The 21,217-nt window shown below is 34.3% G+C and overlaps 2 protein-coding genes and 1 pseudogene across 3 annotated transcripts; 1 reads left to right on the top strand and 2 right to left on the bottom strand.

Annotated features, from left to right (window-relative positions):
* Nucleotides 1-1,952: 1,952 nt before the first annotated feature.
* On the top strand, nt 1,953-3,266 carry LOC143587365 (uncharacterized). The gene is made up of 2 exons (XM_077068670.1): nt 1,953-2,175; nt 2,371-3,266. The coding sequence occupies exons 1-2, from the start codon at nt 1,953-1,955 to the stop codon at nt 3,111-3,113; spliced, it is 966 nt and encodes a 321-aa protein (XP_076924785.1). The 3' UTR covers nt 3,114-3,266.
* Nucleotides 3,267-4,532: 1,266 nt separating this feature from the next.
* LOC143587371 (internal alternative NAD(P)H-ubiquinone oxidoreductase A2, mitochondrial-like) lies at nt 4,533-7,621 on the bottom strand (annotated as a pseudogene). The gene is made up of 7 exons (XR_013144879.1): nt 7,010-7,621; nt 5,891-6,050; nt 5,741-5,806; nt 5,497-5,660; nt 5,187-5,301; nt 4,916-5,098; nt 4,533-4,828 (listed from the first exon to the last, which is right to left on the bottom strand). The product of XR_013144879.1 is annotated as an internal alternative NAD(P)H-ubiquinone oxidoreductase A2, mitochondrial-like (transcript).
* Nucleotides 7,622-15,830: 8,209 nt separating this feature from the next.
* On the bottom strand, nt 15,831-17,696 carry LOC143587369 (endonuclease 1-like). Its single transcript, XM_077068672.1, has 6 exons — nt 17,634-17,696; nt 17,473-17,556; nt 17,023-17,118; nt 16,742-16,806; nt 16,538-16,611; nt 15,831-16,048 (listed from the first exon to the last, which is right to left on the bottom strand). Exons 1-6 carry the CDS (start codon nt 17,682-17,684, stop codon nt 15,918-15,920), a joined length of 501 nt encoding a protein of 166 aa, XP_076924787.1. The 5' UTR covers nt 17,685-17,696; the 3' UTR covers nt 15,831-15,917.
* Between the last annotated feature and the right edge of the window lie 3,521 nt (nt 17,697-21,217).

Below are 21,217 nucleotides of genomic sequence, written 5' to 3'. Positions count from 1 at the left end.
ACATAATTAATAAATTTGGTAATAATACATAATGTAGTCATGTAGCCATGTATGTAATGCAATGAAACCCAAAGTAAAACAACACAGTGTATAGGTTGTCTTCGAAAATCGTTAAAAAAGTTTAGACCGAAGACGAGTATAAATCCCAGCCTTAAATAAATAATAGTCAAACAATTAGTCATAAATTTTATAAAACTAAAAATAAATAACCCTTAATTTTATAAAACTAAACATATAAATTACAACTAAACATAAATAACAATCAAAAAATTAATCTTTAGTTTTATAAACTAAACATATAAATAACAACTAAGGGAAAATTAACGTACAAATGAAATTAACGTGCTAATTTCATTTGTATATATAATTAGATACAAGTAGAGTAATTATGTAATTAACTTACTTGTATATATAATTACTCTACTTGATTCTCACAGTTAGCACGTTAATTTCATTTGTATTTGATCTAAACCCATAACAAGCAACTATTAGTTTAATGGCATTAAAATTCAGTATTCAGTCAAAAACTCAAAGACCTAACAATGGAGTGGCGACTGGCGTACTAGCAGAGGCTGGAGGAGGGAGCCAGATCTGGCACCAGCGAATTACTACAGGGTGTTCTGTTCGGCATTCGTTGCTTGTCTTAAGTCTGATCATCTCCTTTTCTTTATCTCGCCTCAGTATTTTGCCAAGGTTTTAAATGAGTTATTAGGATGGTTAATGGTTATGAACTTATGGAAATGTCATAAATTAATTCAAACACACTCGGTTTGACCTGGGTTGGGCTGGTTATAAACTCATGACTTATTAATTAGGATTTGGGTTGGGATGATGTTAGGGGGAAATGGACACTTATGAGTACTACCCATGCACCGCCTAATTATGTACTGCCACCTCATTTATACCATCAAGGTGCCCGCAAACCATAAAATCACTAGTAACACCTACCCATAAATACCTTTGAACTTTTTGTTTGTTTTTTAATTCTCCAATTACAATAAATGTCCTAAATAAACCTTTTTGTCATGAAATGGAGTTATACACCCTACCCATATAAGGTGGCAGCAGTGTTGCCATGTAGTTTGGAAGTCACGCACCATACCCATATCGGTGCCCCCATCTCCTCTTCTAACTAATAACTTATAATTTTACATTTTTTTAAAAAAATGTACATATATAAACCTTTTTAAAAAAATAAAAATTCAAGCATAGCGGGGTATTAGGTTGGTGTCGGTCAACCACCCTGCCATTATTGAGAGCCAGCCTTGGCAGTGTAACGTAACGTAATGAATGCAACACAACGCGTAACTACCTAAAATAAGATAATTAGAAAGTTGATGGGATATCGTGCACACCAAGAATTGTTCTTGTCATCGGTTCAGTTACAAGCTAATAGATTACCGAATGAACCCGAGCATTATCTGTCTCTATCTAAATCGGTGGAAACTTGCTATTGGATTGCATGCTCCTTTATTCAAGACTGCCAACTTGTAAATTAAAGAAACACCATAGGTTGAAGTCAGACGCTAGTCTATTTACAAAACATTGGTTGATATATAGCTACTTCAATAATCGACATTTTAGAACTTTTATCAAAAATAATAAATAAAATTTTCAACTGTTTCAAATAAGTACATGTACAACTTCAACATATATTTATTGTAATTAGAATTTGAATTTGGTGATGTAACACTTTTGACTTCAAGAAATTCTTAAAACCAAACTTGGTCTAACACAACTAGCTAGGAACATTTAAAATATTTCAAAAGTAGCTGAAACCACACCGAGTATACTTGTATATATAGAGTTTGGACATCAACTAATTCTTATACCATTCCATTTTTTGTTTATTTCATAATTTTAGAGATTTAAAATTTCAAAAACAACAAATGAAGATGTTAAGCTTTAAAACCCTACTCATGATTTTGTTTTTGCATGCATTGTTGGCGCCGATGGTAACCGAAGCTGCTTCAGGTAATAAGGTTAAGCGAGTTAAGCCTCCAAAACCAGTCAAGCCCGTACAAGAGCTTTTAACTTGCAAGAGCCGTAAGAGTAAGTGTTTCAAGAAGCGTGTCATATGTCCCATAGAATGCCCGAAAGTTAAGCCGAAGAACCCGAAAGACAAAGCTTGCTTTCTTGATTGTTACTCACCTAAATGTGAGGCCGTGTGCAAATGTAAGTAATAGTCTAACCTTCATTTTCCCTAGATTTTTTATATTTAGCTATCGTTTCAATATATATGCATTTGGTGTTATAATAAGAAATGAATATGCTTTAAAATCCTAATTATTTGGCACAAAGAACTAACTACAAGGGGAAAACATAAGTAGATTATATAATACAGATTTTACATCTAGATGGTGGAATGATCAATTATTTGTTTGCACTTGATAGCGCGTAAACCGAACTGCAATGGACCTGGAGCTGCATGCTACGACCCACGATTCATAGGTGGAGATGGAATTGTTTTCTACTTTCATGGAAGGAGTAACGAGCATTTCAATTTGATATCTGACACCAATCTCCAAATCAATGCACGCTTTATTGGACTTAGACCCGAAGGTAGAACTCGGGACTATACATGGATCCAAGCATTGGGTCTTAAGTTTGGTCATCATAACTTCACCCTTGAAGCCACAAGGACCGAGAAATGGGATGATAACATTGATCACCTAAAGTTATCACACGATGGAACGGAATTGATAATTCCGGAGGGCCATTCATCTGAATGGAATTCAACCCAAGGGGATATACAAGTTGAAAGGACTTCAACAACCAATAGTTTAACCGTCACTATACATGATCTTGTAGAAATATCAGTTAATGTGATTCCAGTATCAGAAGAAGATAGTAAGATACATAATTATCAAATTCCTGCAAATGATAGCTTTGCACATTTAGAAGTACAATTCCGATTCTTTGGGTTGTCATCTAATGTGGAAGGAATTCTTGGTAGAACTTATCGTCCTGATTTTGAAAACCCAGCAAAACCAGGAGTGGCAATGCCGGTGATTGGTGGTGATGACAAGTACAAGACTAGTTCACTCCTATCAACAGATTGTGCCCTTTGTGTGTTCTCTCCTTATAAAACAAAGATGAACATGACCCTATGATGCTGAAATATGGCATGCTTGATTGCAAAGGTGGGGAGAATGGAATCACATGCAAGAAATAAGTTTATAACATGTCTTTCTATTTTCGAATTGTTCTTATTATATATGTGTCTTCATTATGTATGTGCATTGATTAATGTGTGTTCAAAATGTATGTGTGTATGTATTGTTTCTTTCACTTTTGTACTTGGCAATTGATTGGTAAAGTCTTTGAATAAATGTTTCTTTTGATTAGTATGTTGCATCTTACTGCTGTTTTGCATATTGTTTCGGACAAAATTGTGAATTAGAAAAAAAAAACATACAAAATAAACTTTTCTAATAACTAAATCTAAGCATTTTTAAAGGTGGAGTTGTCTATTAAGGAACTATGGAGGGACCTTCTAAGAATAAATGAAAACTTACGAAGAAAATAATTAAAATAAATTGAACTTTCCACTTCTTCAATTATACATTTATACATGAATGATGATTCCGCCCATGCTCGAGTCTCTGCTCCAGCTTTCATAAGGAGCTAAATGTAGCTTGGACCAGACATGCATACTTTAGCTAATAATTGCTTCAAGTTTAATGTAGCTCACAAAACACATTTATTATATGAATATGCGTGGAACATACTGAAAGATATATACGCGAAATGGAAACAACAAGCAGACATCCATCAAATCCAACGACGGTAATTTGTCGAACACTAACATGTTTCAGCCTCATTGAAGATACTACTATACTATGTCGATTTACGACTACAAAGCTGATATTGATACTCTCCCTTGTTGGTTGATGAACTACCACATCCTATGGGCGCAAAAAAGCTAAGACAGATCATCAAATGGCAAAACCATAGATGCTGACATGCTGTCACTACCCTGATAGATTTGCATACCATACCAATGGATGTGCCAAAATTACATCAAAATAAAACGATTAGAAGTAGTTTCAACTTTTGTAATATTTTTAGTTCATGGAATGTTTTAATCTATATAATAATATATAATGTTTTGAGTTTAAAATTTTAAAACATAAAATTTCCCTAAATTTAGAAGATTTAAATATTGTTATTATATTAAATAATACAAAATTAAAAGGTTAATAAATTCTTCTAATAGATAATGTAATTATAAAAAATAAAAATAAAAAATAGTGATTATGTGAAACTGTAAGAATGTTTACTAAGATGCATCATTGAAGAGAAAATTAATGTTCATTTATGTATATGTTAGCTTACTGCAGGTGTTTCTGAAAATTAAGCAAAACCATGAGAGGCAAAGCAAGTGATGACAAGTTCACTCCTATTGACCGATGTGCCCTTGGAATGTTCTTTCATATTAATATCAACGATGAACATGAGTACATGACTCGCTAATGATGGAGTAGCGCATCCTAGACTGCAAAGGAAAATGGAATCACATGCACGATAAGGTGAAACGCATTATTTAATGTCTTCTTAATGGTTGTTATTATGATCATCATCATATTGATTAACTCGCGTTCAAAATGCTTCAAACTACAATACCAGTAACAAAAATTCATAACTCTGAAGCTAATGTAGACTAACTAATTCATCCAATTCTTGTATTATCTCTCCCAAAGACCAAGGTTGTCGCCCAATTGATCATGACATATAGCCTGTTCCTCCAACTCAAAACACGTGTCAAATAAGCAGACCGCCAAATCAGCCAACTCGAAAACCCTGCCATCGCCACCCCCTTTGCATCCTGTAGTAAACAAGATAATAAATGCTTTATTCAACAATTTATACACAGAAATGGGGCAAAAAATGATATTATTATTATTATAATTACCTTTGTCTGACTAAGGTCAACAAGTGCCTTATACCGCCCAACAGAAGCCATGCTTCCAAGATGTTTATACACAAACGGATCTCCAAGATTGACATCATTTGCAGAACCTGCCTTTCCAGCATTTTGCTTCCCAAGCTTTTTGTTAAACAATTCAACAAGATACTTTCCTTGTCTTTCAGCAACCTGTTGTTTCACATTAAGCATGTTTCACTAGTAAAAAAATGTGTCTTTTGACTTTTAAAGTCAACCTGAGTCAAATGAAAAGTTAAACCTGAGCTAGAGCAGGAAGGACTGGCCTTCCTGTGTGTTCAAGAAAACCAGCACAGTCTCCAAGTGCGAATACATCTTCAACCGAAGGAACCCTTAACCACTCATCAACACCAATCCTGCATATTTGAGAAAAGCTTTCTTGTAATTATTCTAAGGCGTAAATTTCAGCCCCGTTTTCTAAAAAAGGTTTAATCTTTTGTATTACGGGTCATAACTAACATGGTGAAAAATTAACCATTTAACGGGTGATTTCTTGATATATAGAGCTCCAAAATAGTATAATTTTTGGTCCAAAGCGAGAAGAAATTTACCTTCCACCATGAGACTTAGGTAGATTTAGCTGTTTTGTAAACTCAGAGGGACCCACACCAGTTGACCTCACCAAAAGTCCATAAGGTACAACACTCCCGTCACTAAGAATAAGCTTTTTCGCGTGCACCTCTATAACAACACCTCGAACAAGACGTACACCATACTAATATGCAACTTATTGTTAGATATAATTAAAATTTTCAACTAAAATATCAGTTTTTTCACTCATCTTCATAAAGTTACCTTTGTCAAGTGTTTTGTAGCGTATTGGCGAAGTCCAACATCAAAAGACGACAAAATTTCATTTGCCTGTTTTCGAGAGAGAGAAACATAAATAATCATACTTAAACAGAAAACATGGAATTACATATATGAAACAATGACAATAATTACCTCAATAAGAGTGACACAAACATAGTTTTTAACATGTGCGTAACGTTGATAAACATCTCTCACTATAAAATCACTCAATCACCACTAAATTCAACTCCAGTTGGACCTCCTCCAATAACAACACAGTGCAACATTTGCTCCTTCTCTTCCTCGGATATGCCTGAAAAAGTTGTTTGACCCGTTAAAGATAAATAATAACTTGAAGTTGGTAACTTCAAAATTAAATGGTAAAACTAGTTACCTGGAGTTTCAGAAGAAAATATGTAATTATTGTGTTTTATCTCTATGGGTTTAAATGGGTATGATATAAAAATAAGTTAAACAGGCCAAACGAGACAAAACAAGCTTTTAGTGGATTTTTGATGCATAAATACTAGGGGTAGCTATTTCTGCCATGATCTAAAATACGACTGGAACACGACACGAAAGTAATTAGGTTTTGGGTCAGCATCTCTAGGGTTGATTTCTTTAACTCATTTAGTTAATAGACCCGTCAACCCATTTAGTTAACAAGTGACCCGACAAGGACGGCCATGAGGCAGGGCCGGGTGGTCGACCAACCTCGGCCCAACACCCCAATAGGCCCGAATATTTATTCTTTTTTGAAATTATATATATGCTTTTTTTTAAAAAAATATGTATTTATAATGTTTAAACCAAATTACTTAAGGCCCAAATCTTTTCTTTCACCTTTGGCCCAAAATTTTTCATGACTCTCGGAGATGGCCCTGTGACCTGATAACCCCTTTATGACCACTTTTTTACAACCACCAACTCTGATAACAAGTTTACAACTTGGTTATCACCCGCCAACCCGTTTGGCACATTTAAAAATGTGGGTTAAATGGATTGTGTTCAGGTTACACGATTTAAGTGTTTTTGACACAAACCAAAACATGGGTCGTGCTCGGGTTGAACAATTCAACCCGAGACAATTAACACCCTTCATATCATTATTGAAATAATATATTTTTGTAGTCATAAATGACAAATTATAATTCATAAAAATGTGAAATTCAGGACAAAATGTGCATCGGGCAAACCCAATTCGTCATGACCCATACCAAAAGTTACCTATCACCCAACCTAACCGCCCATTTTGCCAACTCTAGTCAAAACATGAAAACCTTAAGTTGCTTACTTCATGTTTGTCTGTATCAACGGATGTGCACGAAGCAAGATAAAAGTAGGAATTTGGATCCTTAGCCAAAGCTGTTTGAACGCGCACAACGGGCTCAGCAACAGACCGAAATTCAAGAGTTCCAACACAAGTTGATGCTAACAAAGGTGTGAAAACCATGTGATTCCTAGGTGAAATGCAAATAACATTGTACATTGAGGTATCGATTCCTTTAAGGAACCTACATGCTGCCCATCCAGTACCAAGAACAACAACTCTAGGTTTATCACCCGGTTTAGTAGCCTCAAGATTACCATACCGAAACTTCTCGCATTTTGAATCAGAATATTCCTCGGTCACCCTCTCGGCATGAGCAAACCTGTATCCTTGCATTGCCCGTGTTCCCCTGCTTTCAAATTTCATGTGATCGGTTTTTCTTACGGTTTGTTGGTACAGCATCCGGTCAACTGTTTCAGCTTTGGGGTTAAAAGGAACATCTTTTGGAACTTCTTTTTCTGTTAGGCAGCGGTTAATGGCATATGTTCCTGATGATTGTTTCCAGTTTCTTGAAATTCTTGCTAATGCCATTACCAGAAGCTAAATGTGAAGGTTTTCTGGTGCATGCAATAACATAAGATAGGTGAATTTGTATACAGTGACAGTAATATAGGTAAGGAAACATTATATCGTAAAGAAATAGAGAAAACCTAACTTTTCTGCAGCATCAACAGACAGTAACATAGATTTGTTCATCAATTGATGAAAACTACAAGATTTTTTATTTTGTGATATTGTTTTAGCAATCTCCCAGTAACTTGGGCTGGTTTTTTTAATCAAATATTAAAAATAAAAAATAAACCAAATATTCACATTAATTAACAGAAACAGGAAACATATTTATTACAAAAATAGTTGCTAGCTATAACTTTGTTGAGAAATCATCAAAGATTTACTGCATATTTCCATTTTATTTTTAAATGGATCGAAGATATACATATACATTGAAATGGGTGGGTATTTAAAAGGAGATTAGGGTATTACTAATAACACATAAATTTGAGATGGTATGTATAACATAATAGCAATGGTGTTTTGTTTTGTTTTGTGTGAGAGAGAAAGAATTAGAAAGAATTAAGGAGACGTAAGTCTGTAACAGTGACAGGTTGATGGGTGTTGTAGAAACGCGAGAAAAATGCACGTGCTTCATGATACTTGTTGCCAAAGTTACGTTTCATAGCGTTGATTTAGTAATAATTTTACCATTTTTATTTTTATTATTATTATTTTAAATTCAGGATGAGATGAGCAAAAGGATACAGGTACAATACCGGTACTAAATTTGATATCCTCGGTACTGATTTTTTGACGTTTCAAGATCAATATCAGTCAGTGGCGGACTCAGAAATAATTTTTATGAGGGGCATAAATTTTTAACAATCGTTTGACTAATATTAATCAAAAAAATTTCGATTGGTTGTTTAAAAAAAATATAGCCAAACTAAATTTAATATAATTAACAAAGACATCAAACATTATTGCTTATATATAATAAGTGGCATAACTATAAACTTTTAACCGAAAATTGTACCGTATGATAATACGTTTTTTAACTGATGTAAAATAGACTGATGAAGTAATAACATAAAAGACTTTTTCACATAAAAATCTAAACGTCTTATAAACTAAATTTTGTACACTAAGAAAGTATAAATTTATTAAAACAAATTAAAGGAGGAATAGAAACAAATAAATTATTAATGTACAATGAGAAAATGATTTTTTTTTCTTTACCGTTATTTAGTTTGTATTTAAATTATATGCTAAGTAATATTATGTTTTATGTATATTTATTAGTTAAAGTATATTTAGAATATATATTTATAAAAGGATAAATAAAAGAATAATGAAATTATAAAACGTAATATACATTATTTCCATGTGAGAAAGTTTTATTAGATTATAATAAATAATTAAATTATTTAAAGTTTGAATAGTATATTGATGCATGTCGGTGTAAACATTTTTCACACTATTACATAAAAGGATAAGAAAGAAAGTCATCTTCTCCATTTATAAATAGAACATGCAGGTTTTCATATACAGACTTTGCCGGAAAAGTTTTCCGATCAATCAAAATTTACTCTTTTCTTTCTTTAATAGTTTCAAAAGTTCAAAGGGGCGACTGTAAAATTTGATGGGGGGCGCTCGCGATTTTCACATACTTATTACGCTAAAATGAAAAAGTTTAAGGTGGGCGGCTACCCCCTTCATAAAACTTGTGACGGTGAATAGATTATTAGGCCTGGATTATTGAAAGTTTTGTGGCGGTGAATAGATTATTAGGCATGGATTATTGAAAGTTATTTTTGCATCATTGGGATTACATTATAAAATAGTAATTAACTTTGAAAGTTATTTTAATCAGGTCACTGATAAAAACTTTTGTTCCAATCAGGTCATTGAACTTTCATTTTTGTTTCAATCCTAGATATTTTACCTGAATAGCAGGTAATCTAGGTTTTTTTAATTTTTCAATGTTTTTACTTTGCAGAATAACTTTTAAAGGTTGCGAAAATTAGTAAAAATGCGAAATATAATTTTAAAATTCCGAAAATTTGCAAAAAAAAAAGTTCAGAAAATAGCAATAAATTGCAAAAATTGAAAAAAAAAATTAAAAAATGTTCAATTTTTTTTGTTTGAGAATTGCAATAAACTACAATCCTTTTAATTATATTGTTAGAGGTGGCAAATGAGTTGGGTTAGGTCGAAACGGTTCATGGGTCGGAACGGGTTAAGGTTGAAACGGGTTTGAGTCGAAACTGGTCACTTAAAAAAATGGTTGTTTTGATTTGGGTCGGAACGGGTTATGGTCAACAGGTTCGGAACGGGTCAAGGTCGGAACGGCTCAAAACGGGTCAAGGTCGGAACATGTCAAAACGGGTTTCGGGTCAGTTTCTTTTTTGGACCAACGAATCAGCGCGTGTTGAACACGTTACAGCTCGTTTAAGCGATTTTTTAGTTCATTTCAGCACCTAACAGGTCGTTTAAGCAATTTTTTAGTTCGTTTCAGCACCTAACAACTCGTTTATGCGATTTTTCAATTCGTTTCAGCACCTAACAGCTCGTTTAAGCAATTTTTCAGTTCATTTCAGCACCTAACAGCTCGTTTAAGTGATTTTTCAGTTCATTTCAGTACTTAACAGCTTGTTTCAGCACGTTTTAACCAAAATGGGTTGTTTTGGTTCGGGTCAGAACGGGTTAGGGTCAACAGGTTCGGGTCAGAACGGGTCTAGGTAGAAACGGGTCCAGGTCAGAAAAGTCAAAACGGGTTTCGGGTCAGGTTTCGGGTTAGGGTCAACAGGTTAAGATTTCTTTCCATAAGATGATCATGCGCACCTATGCTACTGGTTTTCAACTCTTCCATATGCATACGAACTGACCCGAAACCCGTTTTAACCATTCCGACCTGGAACCATTCCGACCCGTACCCGTTCTGACCCGTACCTGTTGACCCTAACCCGTTCCGACCCGAACCAAAACAACCCATTTTTGTCAAAACGTGCTGAAACGAGCTGTAGGTGCTAAAACGAACTGAAAAAACTGCTTAAACGAGCTGTTAGGTGCTGAAACAAACTGAAAATTGCTGAAACGAACTGAAAAATCGCTTAAACGAGCTGTTAGGTGCTGAAACGAACTGAAAAATCGCTTAAACGAGCTGTTAGGTGCTGAAACGAACTGAAAAATCGCTTAAACGAGCTGTTAGATGCTGAAACGAACTGAAAAATCGCTTAAACGAGCTGTTAGGTGCTGAAACGAACTGAAAAATCGCTTAAACGAGATGTTAGGTGCTGAAACGAACTGAAAAATCGCTTAAACGAGCTGTTAGGTGCTGAAACGAACTGAAAAAAATCGCTTAAACGAGCTTTTGCTGTTAAAACGAGCTATAACGTGTTGAAAAAGCGCTGATTTGTTGGTCCAAAAAAAAACTGACACGAAACCTGTTTTGATCTGTTCCGACCTTGACCCGTTCTAACCCGAACCTGTTGACCCTAACCCATTCCGACACGAACCAAAATAACCCGTTTCGACCCTAATCCGTTTCAACCCAATCCATCCCATTTGCCACCTTAACAATATAATTAAAAGGATTGTAATTTATTGCAATTTTTCAAAAAAAAAAATTGAACATTTTTGCATTTTCTTTTGCAATTTATTGCAATTTTCCGAACTTTTTTTTGAAATTTTTTGGAATTTTAAAATTATATTTCGTATTTTTACTAATTTTCGCAACCTTTAAAAGTTATTATGCAAAGTAAAAACATTGAAAAATTAAAAAAAAAACATAGATTACCTGCTATACAGGTAAACTATCTATGATTGGAACAAAAATGAAAGTTAAATGATTTGATTGGAACAAAAGTTTTTATCAGTAACCTAATTAAAACAACTTTCAATGTTGGTTACTATTCTATGAAGTAATCCCTGCATTATAATAAGCCAAAGTTACATAAAAAAATCTTTTATGTTCATACAACGTTACAATGTTTATATTTTACGCTAAAAAAAATCCGCTGAGCATCATTTACGTTTCAATTTTGTAAAACAGTTTATTGTTTATGCTAAGGACCATTAGTTTTAGGTGTTTAACTCATATTTACTAAATCACATATAATCATAATTTTTATAGATATTTTCTTAAACAAACGTATCAATTCAGAAATGTATATTAGGCTATGCGTAGTGAATGAGCTACAAAATGTGACGTTTGCGTCGTGTGGCACCCAGTCAGCAAAGGGTAGAAATTTGTTTTTGAGGTGTAATGGTGTAGGAGCTACAAATAGTAATATATATATATGTGTGTGTCTGTGTATAACACACACACATACTAACATAATAATCATATTCATTTCTTCCTTTCCGACAACAAAAACATCCCGCCTCCGCCCCTTTTCGCCCTAATATCACCGGGGGGCGGTGTACCTTTAAAATTTCGCCCAAATTCGCCTGTTTTGTCGGCCCATTATGCATACCCTTACTGACTCAATAGCTTGTCGCCATCTGTTATTTGCTGAGCATTAAATACTACATCACGTTATCATAGATTGAAGATGTTTTTCTATTTATTTTAATACATGTAACATAATTTATATTTATTTTTAAATATTATTTTTGTGATTCTACGTGATTTTATCAAATATTGTAACAGTTATTGAATATGAGATAATATCATAATATTAAGCAACTATTCTTTATAGAGTACACGTTTGTAAACATATAAAACATTACAATGCAAATTACAAGGAGAACGACAAAGAAGTTAGAAAATTAAACCATCTCAACCACATGGGAAATATTTATATATTTTTTTCTATGTATTCGAGCACTCTCTCAAAACTTAAAAATGACAAGAATATTTTAAAAGCTATAAACTTACCACAATTTTTCGGTAACAGTGTTAAAGTTACAATATAAATAGGTGGTAAATTTACTGCTTTGCCTTCACATGTGATGAGTTAACACTCAAAAAGTCAAAACTAACGATTGTTAGCCTAAAGAATGAAATGTGTTGTAAAACTGAGACGTAAATGATTATTAGAATGCTTTTTGAACGTTAAGGATGAAAAATGTAAGTTTTTAATTTTTTTTATGCATTTTCATAAGTTTGAAATGCTTTACAAATGAGACACTAGATAGGAATCACAAATAACTTAATAAACAAGTCAGCAAGAATCACCAATAACATTACAAATGAGTATATAGAAATACTAATATAATATAATCTAATCTTATTATACTAATAAAAGAAAATAATAAGAATGATATGTCAATCTCATATTTATTTTTTTGTCTATTCTCTCTTTACATTCATTTTATCTATCAATGTATTATGGGACAAAATCTTTTTGAAAAATGAGTTATAATTTTCTTTTTAATTTTTTATGACAGAATTACATATATTGTCCTTTACGTTTATATCAGATTTCACATATTGTCTTTTATCTTTAAAATTGATATGTTTTGTCATTTACGTTTCTAAATTCAACAGCGTTTGTCCTTTAGTCATAACACAGTTAGTTTTTATCGTTAACTCATGTTATGTGCCCTGCACATAAGAGAAAATTAGTCATTTTACCCATTTATTAAAATAATAAGAATTAAAATTCAAAATAATTGTTAAACTCTCTCTCTCTCCCCACCACCACTGATTGCATCCACATTTTCACCTTCACACGTCCAAAATAACCACCAAAGACCCCCACCCCCAGACTTGAACCGATCCCTAACTTCATTAGTCACATTTCTACACTTATTCACCTAATCTTTAACTAAAACAAAAAATTTGTTTAGCAATCGGGTCCGGATATTTCAGCAGCAGGCGCAGAAGGAAATATCGATTGGGTGGTTATTTGCTTGAATCGGTATGGAGTTACAATGATTTTTGGTTGTAATCGATGTTGTTCTTTGGTTTCCGGTGAGCGAGACATCGGGATGGTCCTGGCGATGCTTAGGTGTTTAGTTGCAGGTTGGAAGGAGGGATTATGAAGAAGAGGATGGGTTAAAAGAGAGAGAAAGGCTTGGGGTAAAAGATAAATGTTTTTTTTTTTAATTAATGGGTAGAATGACTAATTGGCCCTCATGTGTCATGAGTTAAAAGAGAAAAACTAAGTTAGGGCTAAACACTGTTGGATTTAGAAACGTAAAGGACTAAACATATCAATTTTAAAGATAAAGGACAGCAGGTGAAATCTGGTACAAACGTAAAGGACAATATCTGTAATTCTGTCATCTTTTATCTCATTCATCATATTTATCCATGGGTGATTGGTCAAAATAATTTTGGCAAATGAGTTATAATTTTCTTTATAATTATCTAATTTATCATGTTATTTATCCTACTTATCCACGAGTCAAAACAATTTTGACAAATGTGTTATAATTTCCTTTTATAATTATCTAATCTTTTATCTCATTCATCATAGCTATTTATGGGTACGTAATGAGTCAAAATAATTTTGACAAATGTTGTATATAAAAATATTTTTTCTAATTTGTAAATTTGAGATTATAGAATTCTTATATTATTTGTACTTATTTTTAATTTTGTTACTTTCTTTTAAATAACGGACTTTATTTATTTTTATTATTTAACAAATCACGTGTAATACACGGGTTTAAAAACTAGTATATGATCCAACAAAACTCACATCCTTTTTTAGGTCATGTGGCTATTAGAGTGGATAATCGCTTGAAGTTTTGAACATATACCAGCACTCCAACTATGACTTTGGCAAAGGCGGATTCAGTGTTAGGTCAGGGGGAGCGTTTGCACCGACTCAAGTCTATAGTTTCCTTTATAAATTTGTAATATATTAGATTTAAAGACCAAAGTGACCAATCCAAAAAAATTTAGTAACCAATTCATAATTTTTTTTAGTGCCCCAAACTTAACTTTTTAAATTTTAAGTTGAAATTTTTAAACCCAAAATTAATTTTATTATGAACAATAACAATTGAACCCATATTAGTTAATTGCTCAACTACTTTAATTGAAAATTTGGAATTATTAGGAGGTGAACATATTAGGGTGATGGCGGCTTCACATCTTGTCGATGACACTGGTTATAGATCCAAAAGACAAAGGTACACAATCACCAAGCAACATTATTATAATTTTGATTGTTTCAACCGTGTTGTCGATATCGAAATTCAAGAATTTAGTGATCGCTTTAATGAGATTAACGCGAGTTAATTTCAAAACATGTTGACTTTCAATCCGTATGATTCATTTTCCAAGTTTGATACATTAAAGTTAATGAGATTGTGTAAGCTATAACCATTTGATTTTAATAATGGGAACAAAATTGTTCTTGCATCTCAACTTGGTTTGTACATCGATAGTGTGCGAAAAGATGAAAGATTTGCTAATATGAAAGGTATTACGGATCTTGCTAGAGTTATGATGGAAACAAGGAAAGATATATCTTTTCATTTGGTTTATCGATTATTAAAGCTAACATAATTTTGCCTATTGCAGCCGCAACAGTTGAGAGATGTTTTTCGGCAATGAAGATCATAAAGACAAATTTACGCAATCGAATTGGTGAAGATTTTTTGAATGCTTGTGTGATTTTAGTGCTGAAAAAGAAGCACTTTCAAGTGTTACGAATGAAGCTGTAATTTGCCGTTTTCAAAAGATGAAATCATGTAGAGATCAGTTGTAATATGTATTTTGTTTATCTTTAATGAAATTTATTGTTTACATTTATATTTCTATACGCTGTTTGTTTAATGTAAATTTTTTACTCAACCTGTTTCGGTTTGACCCGACCCATTTTGGTTTGACTTGCTTTAGTTTGAATTGACGAGTTCTAGGTTGAACTTTTTTTTACACCCACTGGCTAGATTTTCTGAATCTGCCACTGGACATTGGGCAGGTGATTAAAAAGACTTGAGTTTTGATGATTTTGTGAATAACTAGCAAGACACATGCGAGCCACACTTTGCTCTCTTTGCTGTTGGTTGAAGTATTCAGGCTTTGGAGGCTGAACTGGCTCTAGACGTGGAGAATCTTAGACTCGAGGACCAAACCTTATCTAATTAAGAGTGAAGGCTTTGTGAAGAGTGTACCAAGCGTTGACTGTATTAGTTCGCAGAGTATTACAAGAAGAGGTTGGAGTGGCTATTAGAAAGGCTTGCTTATAGTTACCATCTTATCTAAGATGTTTTGATTGTATTTGAAAGTGCCAACACGAAAACAAAATGGAACAAGAACAATAGGCTATATGAAGTCGAATTGCATCACAGATCTAGTATAATAAAATGAGTACCCTAGTTAATTTACATCCCATAAAAATGTGGATGTTAGATTAGTAACAAATAGTTGAATCAAGCAATTGAATAATCAGATCACGTAGCTACTAATGTATCTTCCATTGAATGTGAATCCCCGAAAACCCGATTTAAAATCATCGACAATCGGACTCCTCCTTGTGCAATTCTCTTCATCACAATAGGCATTCTCGATTCAAAGTAATCATCTGTTAATTTAATTAATATATGAAAAACATCAATAAGATTAAAAGGATAGACAAATGATTCGATAGAAAATGATTTTGTAATAAAATGCAAAATTAAAAATATAAATCTATTCGTCAAGTTATGGTACGTTTAGTAATACTACATTAATTTTCAAATTAATACAATATTTTTTTAGATTTTTTAACGATTATTTTTTTTCATAAAATATACCAAAAAGTTTATGAATCATTAACTTCTTTTACCTTAACTTTATGTCACTAGAAAAGTTTATTCGTTATATATATTTTTTTAAATTTTTAATGACAATCACTTGTTTAAATATTATTATTAATAATAGTGTAGCTATAGATTAATTACGTTCTTCCTTTAGACCATGCATACCGCATACTATGAATTCTTTTTTTAATACTAGAAAAGATGTATAGTTAATGAATAGTTAAAAATATACAAAGCAAGTATTGTTATTGTTATTAATTTATTATCATTACCTGAAAGAGTTTCGCCTTCCTCGACACCTTTGTAACCCCATTTGCATGCTAATTTTATACTTTCCTTCGCATACCTTCCATAAATTTAGACGAATACAATATTTTAAAATAATTTCCTTTTAATATAATATTTGTGACAATTAGTTTTATAAAATAGTTTTGTAGATTTCATCGTGTTTAAAAAATAAACAGAGAATGACTTACTTATTAACACATGTGGAAAGATCATCACAATCCTTCCAAGAATGGACATCATCGGACCATAATCCCTGAAGTTTCATATCCATGATAAAATTAAATCAACGTAAATTATTGAACTTTGTGTATATAAATGATAAACCTCAAATGTTAATCGACAAAACACGTATAATCAACTTAATTATAAAATTATTAGATAGAAAACTGATATAAGTTGAGTTATCATCTATGAGTAACATATATTATTTACGTAACAAACTTTTTAACTATAGTTCTTATTTTCTTATATGAGTGAAATTAGCTTGAATGGCTTTTTGTAGAGACTCCATATCTTTGTCGTAGAATTGTGTTGCAGCTGTAAGAATTATCTCTCTGTCCCAAACCTGATTAATCATCAAAACTATTATCAACCTTGTAAATATATCATCCACAAATTATTGATTTAAAATATATAAATTGTTTTAAACATTCAAAGGTTCTGGTTTCACTTATCAGAAGACGGAATCAGAATACGAAAGTAAAAGAAATTTGTCTTTAAAAAAAATAATTTAAGTAATACCCGCCAACCTTACTTTGCGGGTTTTGTAACAAATAATTTTCTACATCAAATGCATTAACTTTTAAAGATGAAACTAGTGAATCAAATGTAAAAATAAATAAAATTAATAGATTTATTGAGTTAGCTAGTATTTTTATAAAGAAAGCTATTGCTTAATTAACAAATTTATGATACTTACATGGTGCAAATTAGATTTATGCCTGAACCATCGCAAATCAATGGTATTTCCTCCTTCGTCGCTGGTAAATCCAACATGCATTGGCTGATAATTTGCATTTTTAAATTATTTAATAAAAGTCAAGAATATTTTCTATAAAATATAACAAAAACTTGGAGTACCTGATGAATATCCCCCATAAAATGTGATACAAATAACAAGGCCTCTGTCATGTTATCTGCATTCTCAAATTTACAATTAATGAAGTAAATATTTTTAATCATCTTGGTTGATGGGTTAACGGGTTGGTAGATTGAATTATACAGCCTGAATATGACTCGTATATTTATTTATGTAAAAAATATCAAACCTAACCCACACGTATTTAAATTTGCATAACCCAAACATTACATGTTCAACCCATTGATCGAAACGTGTCATAAAGGATGGCGGTGGGTGAATTGTACAAACCGATTAAACGGGTAATAAATGAGTTAGTAGGTGTACATGTTTGACCAAAAGTTTTAAGGAGGTTAACCCCGTTAAATTAAGTAGATTATCCGAACATTAACATTATTCGTGTCAGGAAATTGTGAAATGTGACCCCTAGATATGACAACACAAAACGTAATTATTTTCATATCATTTTTGTGTTGTGTTTCAGGTCATGTCATGAATTGTGACCACACTTTATTTATACTCTTTGCATCACATCTTATACATATACTAGACCCTTTGTAGTGGAGAGTTTACTAGACCCTTTATAGTGGAGAGTTAAAACTCTCCACTACAAAGGGTCTAGTATATGTATAAGATGTGATGCAAAGTGACCGGTTGTTTTGGGTTGCACCAACGGTTGTTTGTGAGAGAGAAAGAAGAAAATGGTAATGATTGCAGGAGAGTTTTAAGACTTTCTATCAGTACGCAATTTTTTGCAAAATTTTTTATTACTAACCGGAATGCCGTCCATATATAAGGAGTTATCACTCCACAAGGACTTAAGAACCTTATTTGCATATGCTTTTGTGAAAGAAATATGACATATGACTTCTAACTTCAAAATTACACGCTAAGTCACTTGTGCTTGAGCTAATTCACGTGTGAATGTTCGGTGAAGCTATTATTGACAGCACAAAAGAGTTCGACAAATGCAAAATTACTTTTAGTTCGTTTTTTATTTTATTTGTTCACATTAATAATCAACAATCTCGTGCCTTATCAAAGCATATGTAAGTTCATACTTAAGTACTAATTTACTAGTATGATTTTGCATTTCTTGTTTAAATCTTCAACCATATTCACATATGAATAGCCTTTAATCATGAAGAAACACTAATCGGACCCCGGGCAGATTACGGGTAACCTGGGGGTTAGATAGATGTTTCCCACGAGGGGTTAGATCCGGCAAAGATGGTTCTTCTGATAACCTGCAAAACAGACACCGTGAGCTCGTCACTGAGAAGGGGGGGGGGGGTTCCTCCTTGTGACCACCCTCCGGCGTGAGAATCAGACTAGATTGCTCTTGAATATAAATGTATATTAAGAGATTGCTAGAGCAGTTATCAGGTATATGATATAAGATACAAGATAAGATGAGATGATCATACCATTTGGGGTATTTATAGCCGAAGGTAGGTTTCCAAGGAGGTGTAGCCGGCTGAATAGTATTCATGTTCTACCAACTGTGGCCTACGCACGTGCCATGCTAGTAGTTGGTGGGTAGGCAGCGGCTGACAGTGACCAGGCCTGCTGTGTACTATTCCTTTTCCACCAACTACAGGCTATGCACGTGGTATGACAGGAGTTGGTGAGTAGGTAGCGGCTAATAGTGATATACAGTACAAGAGCATGCTGCTCGCCATACTGCTGTCAATGAGCTGTCGTATCTTTGGTCAGATCTTTTGCCCATACCTCGTCAGGTACAGTACAGAAGATCTTCCAGTATCGTACGGACTGGCTCATTTGGGCGGGAGTATTCCCCCTCCCGCCTTTGTGCGGGACTGTTCCCGGCTTGCTCATTCCTTCTTCAGGTGACTACTGAATTATTATGAGAGTTAAGCCTTGTGCGTGTAGCCATGCTGCGCGGGTAGCCTTCCCTGATGGCTGGTATCCGTAACTGCGGGAACAGGCGGAGTACTTGGAAACCATTGGGAGGCGTTTCCTGCGGGAACAGCTTGCGTACTGCGCGTAAAGGACGTCACGTCTCTGAGCGTGGTGGGTCCTGCTGATCCAGTTGGTTTCTGCGCAGACGTCCCTTTAGTTAAGTCTTGCGGGTTCAACCGCGCAGACGTCCGTTAAGGAGTCTTGCGGGTTCAACTGCGCAGACGTCCCTTTTCAAGGTGAGTCTTGCGGGTCCAACTGGGCTCTGCTGGGACCTACCTCTTCAAGTCCCCCCAGTCCAATGTTCTTCTCATGAATGTTTAACAAAGTGAGGTGAACTTTTGGACTTAAGCAAAGGGTTTTTGAAAAGGGTTTAGTTTAAAGGTTTTCCATGGGGATTCTTCCCGCGGAAGTCCTAATGTCACACAGAATTTCCCACTGTTCTGCTTGATCTTTGGGTATGATGCGGGTAGGTCTGTAACCTCCTCGCAAGTCAGGGAGCGTTGAGTTACCTCTTGTGTAGATTCTCCATGAGGTTTTGGTAGTTTTGAACATAGTGATCAATTATGTTAAAACCACCAATTCCATCTTGAAGCTTCAAACAATCTAGTTCTCGACGTTCCCGCTATGCGGGGATGTTATTCCCGTTTGCGCAAGCATGGCCCAGAAGATCCTTCTTGGTTTCATTTCCCTGCGGAGTGCTAGGTATGTGAAGGGTTTTGCCTTGACACTGTACCCGCACTCGTCTTATAGTTACTTTACTTCCAAGGTATTCCTGGCGTCAATTCCCCGCAGGTGCTAGTATGTGAAGGGTTTTGCCTTAACACTGTACCCGCACCCGTCTTATAGTTACTTGGTTGCCGAGGTATTCCTGGCGTCAATATCCCTGCAGGTGCTAGGTATGTGAAGGTTTTTGCCTTGACACTGTACCCGCACCCGTCTTATAGTTACTTGGTTGCCGAGGTATTCTTGGCTTCAATTCCCTGCGGGTGCTATGTATGTGAAGGGTTTTGCCTTGACACTGTACCCGCACCCGTCTTATAGTTACTTGGTTGCCAAGGTAAGGGGTATTTTCCCGCTTACTTTTGAATCTTTGAGACTTGCGTTATAAACGTTACATGAATTGCGCATGCATATTTTAGTTTATTTAGCAATTTTCCCAGTGCTTTGGATAAGTTAACCGTTCGACGCGCGGGTTGTCAATAGGTTCGGTTTCCTCTTATGATTTGTGCGGTTAGGACCGGCACTTTCATTTAGTGGGATGACCAAAGTTTACCTATGACTGACCTGCGTGGAAGGTTTGCCGTTTTTTGGGTTTATGCGGGTTTTGCGCCTTCCCCACGCAACGACTTTCCTCGTAATTATGCGGTGAAAACCGCATATCCGTGTGGAAAGTTTATAAGTACAAATGTAAAATCATCAGCGTCAATGTTCTAAGGAGAATCATTTCCATTAGAAGTGGCTCTGGGCCTTTTCTTTACAATTTGGAATTGATCTACATGTACATTTGCGTAATTGAGCTCCGTTCCATGTTCTTGGGACGGCAGGTGCCATCGAGCCTTTTCGAGCAGGTATGCGCCCTTTCCCAGCACTTGTTTGATAACGTACGGACCTTCCCAGACAGGGGTCAGCTTTCCTGGGCGATCTTGGTTCGAAGCCTCGTTGT

This window comes from Bidens hawaiensis, unplaced genomic scaffold, assembly GCF_021521415.1.
Source record: "Bidens hawaiensis isolate Kalapana, Puna unplaced genomic scaffold, B.hawaiensis_p1.1 tig00035465_1, whole genome shotgun sequence".
NCBI lineage: Eukaryota > Viridiplantae > Streptophyta > Magnoliopsida > Asterales > Asteraceae > Bidens > Bidens hawaiensis.
Note: the sequence above shows the minus strand (reverse complement) of the source record. Positions and strands in the feature narration are given on the sequence as shown.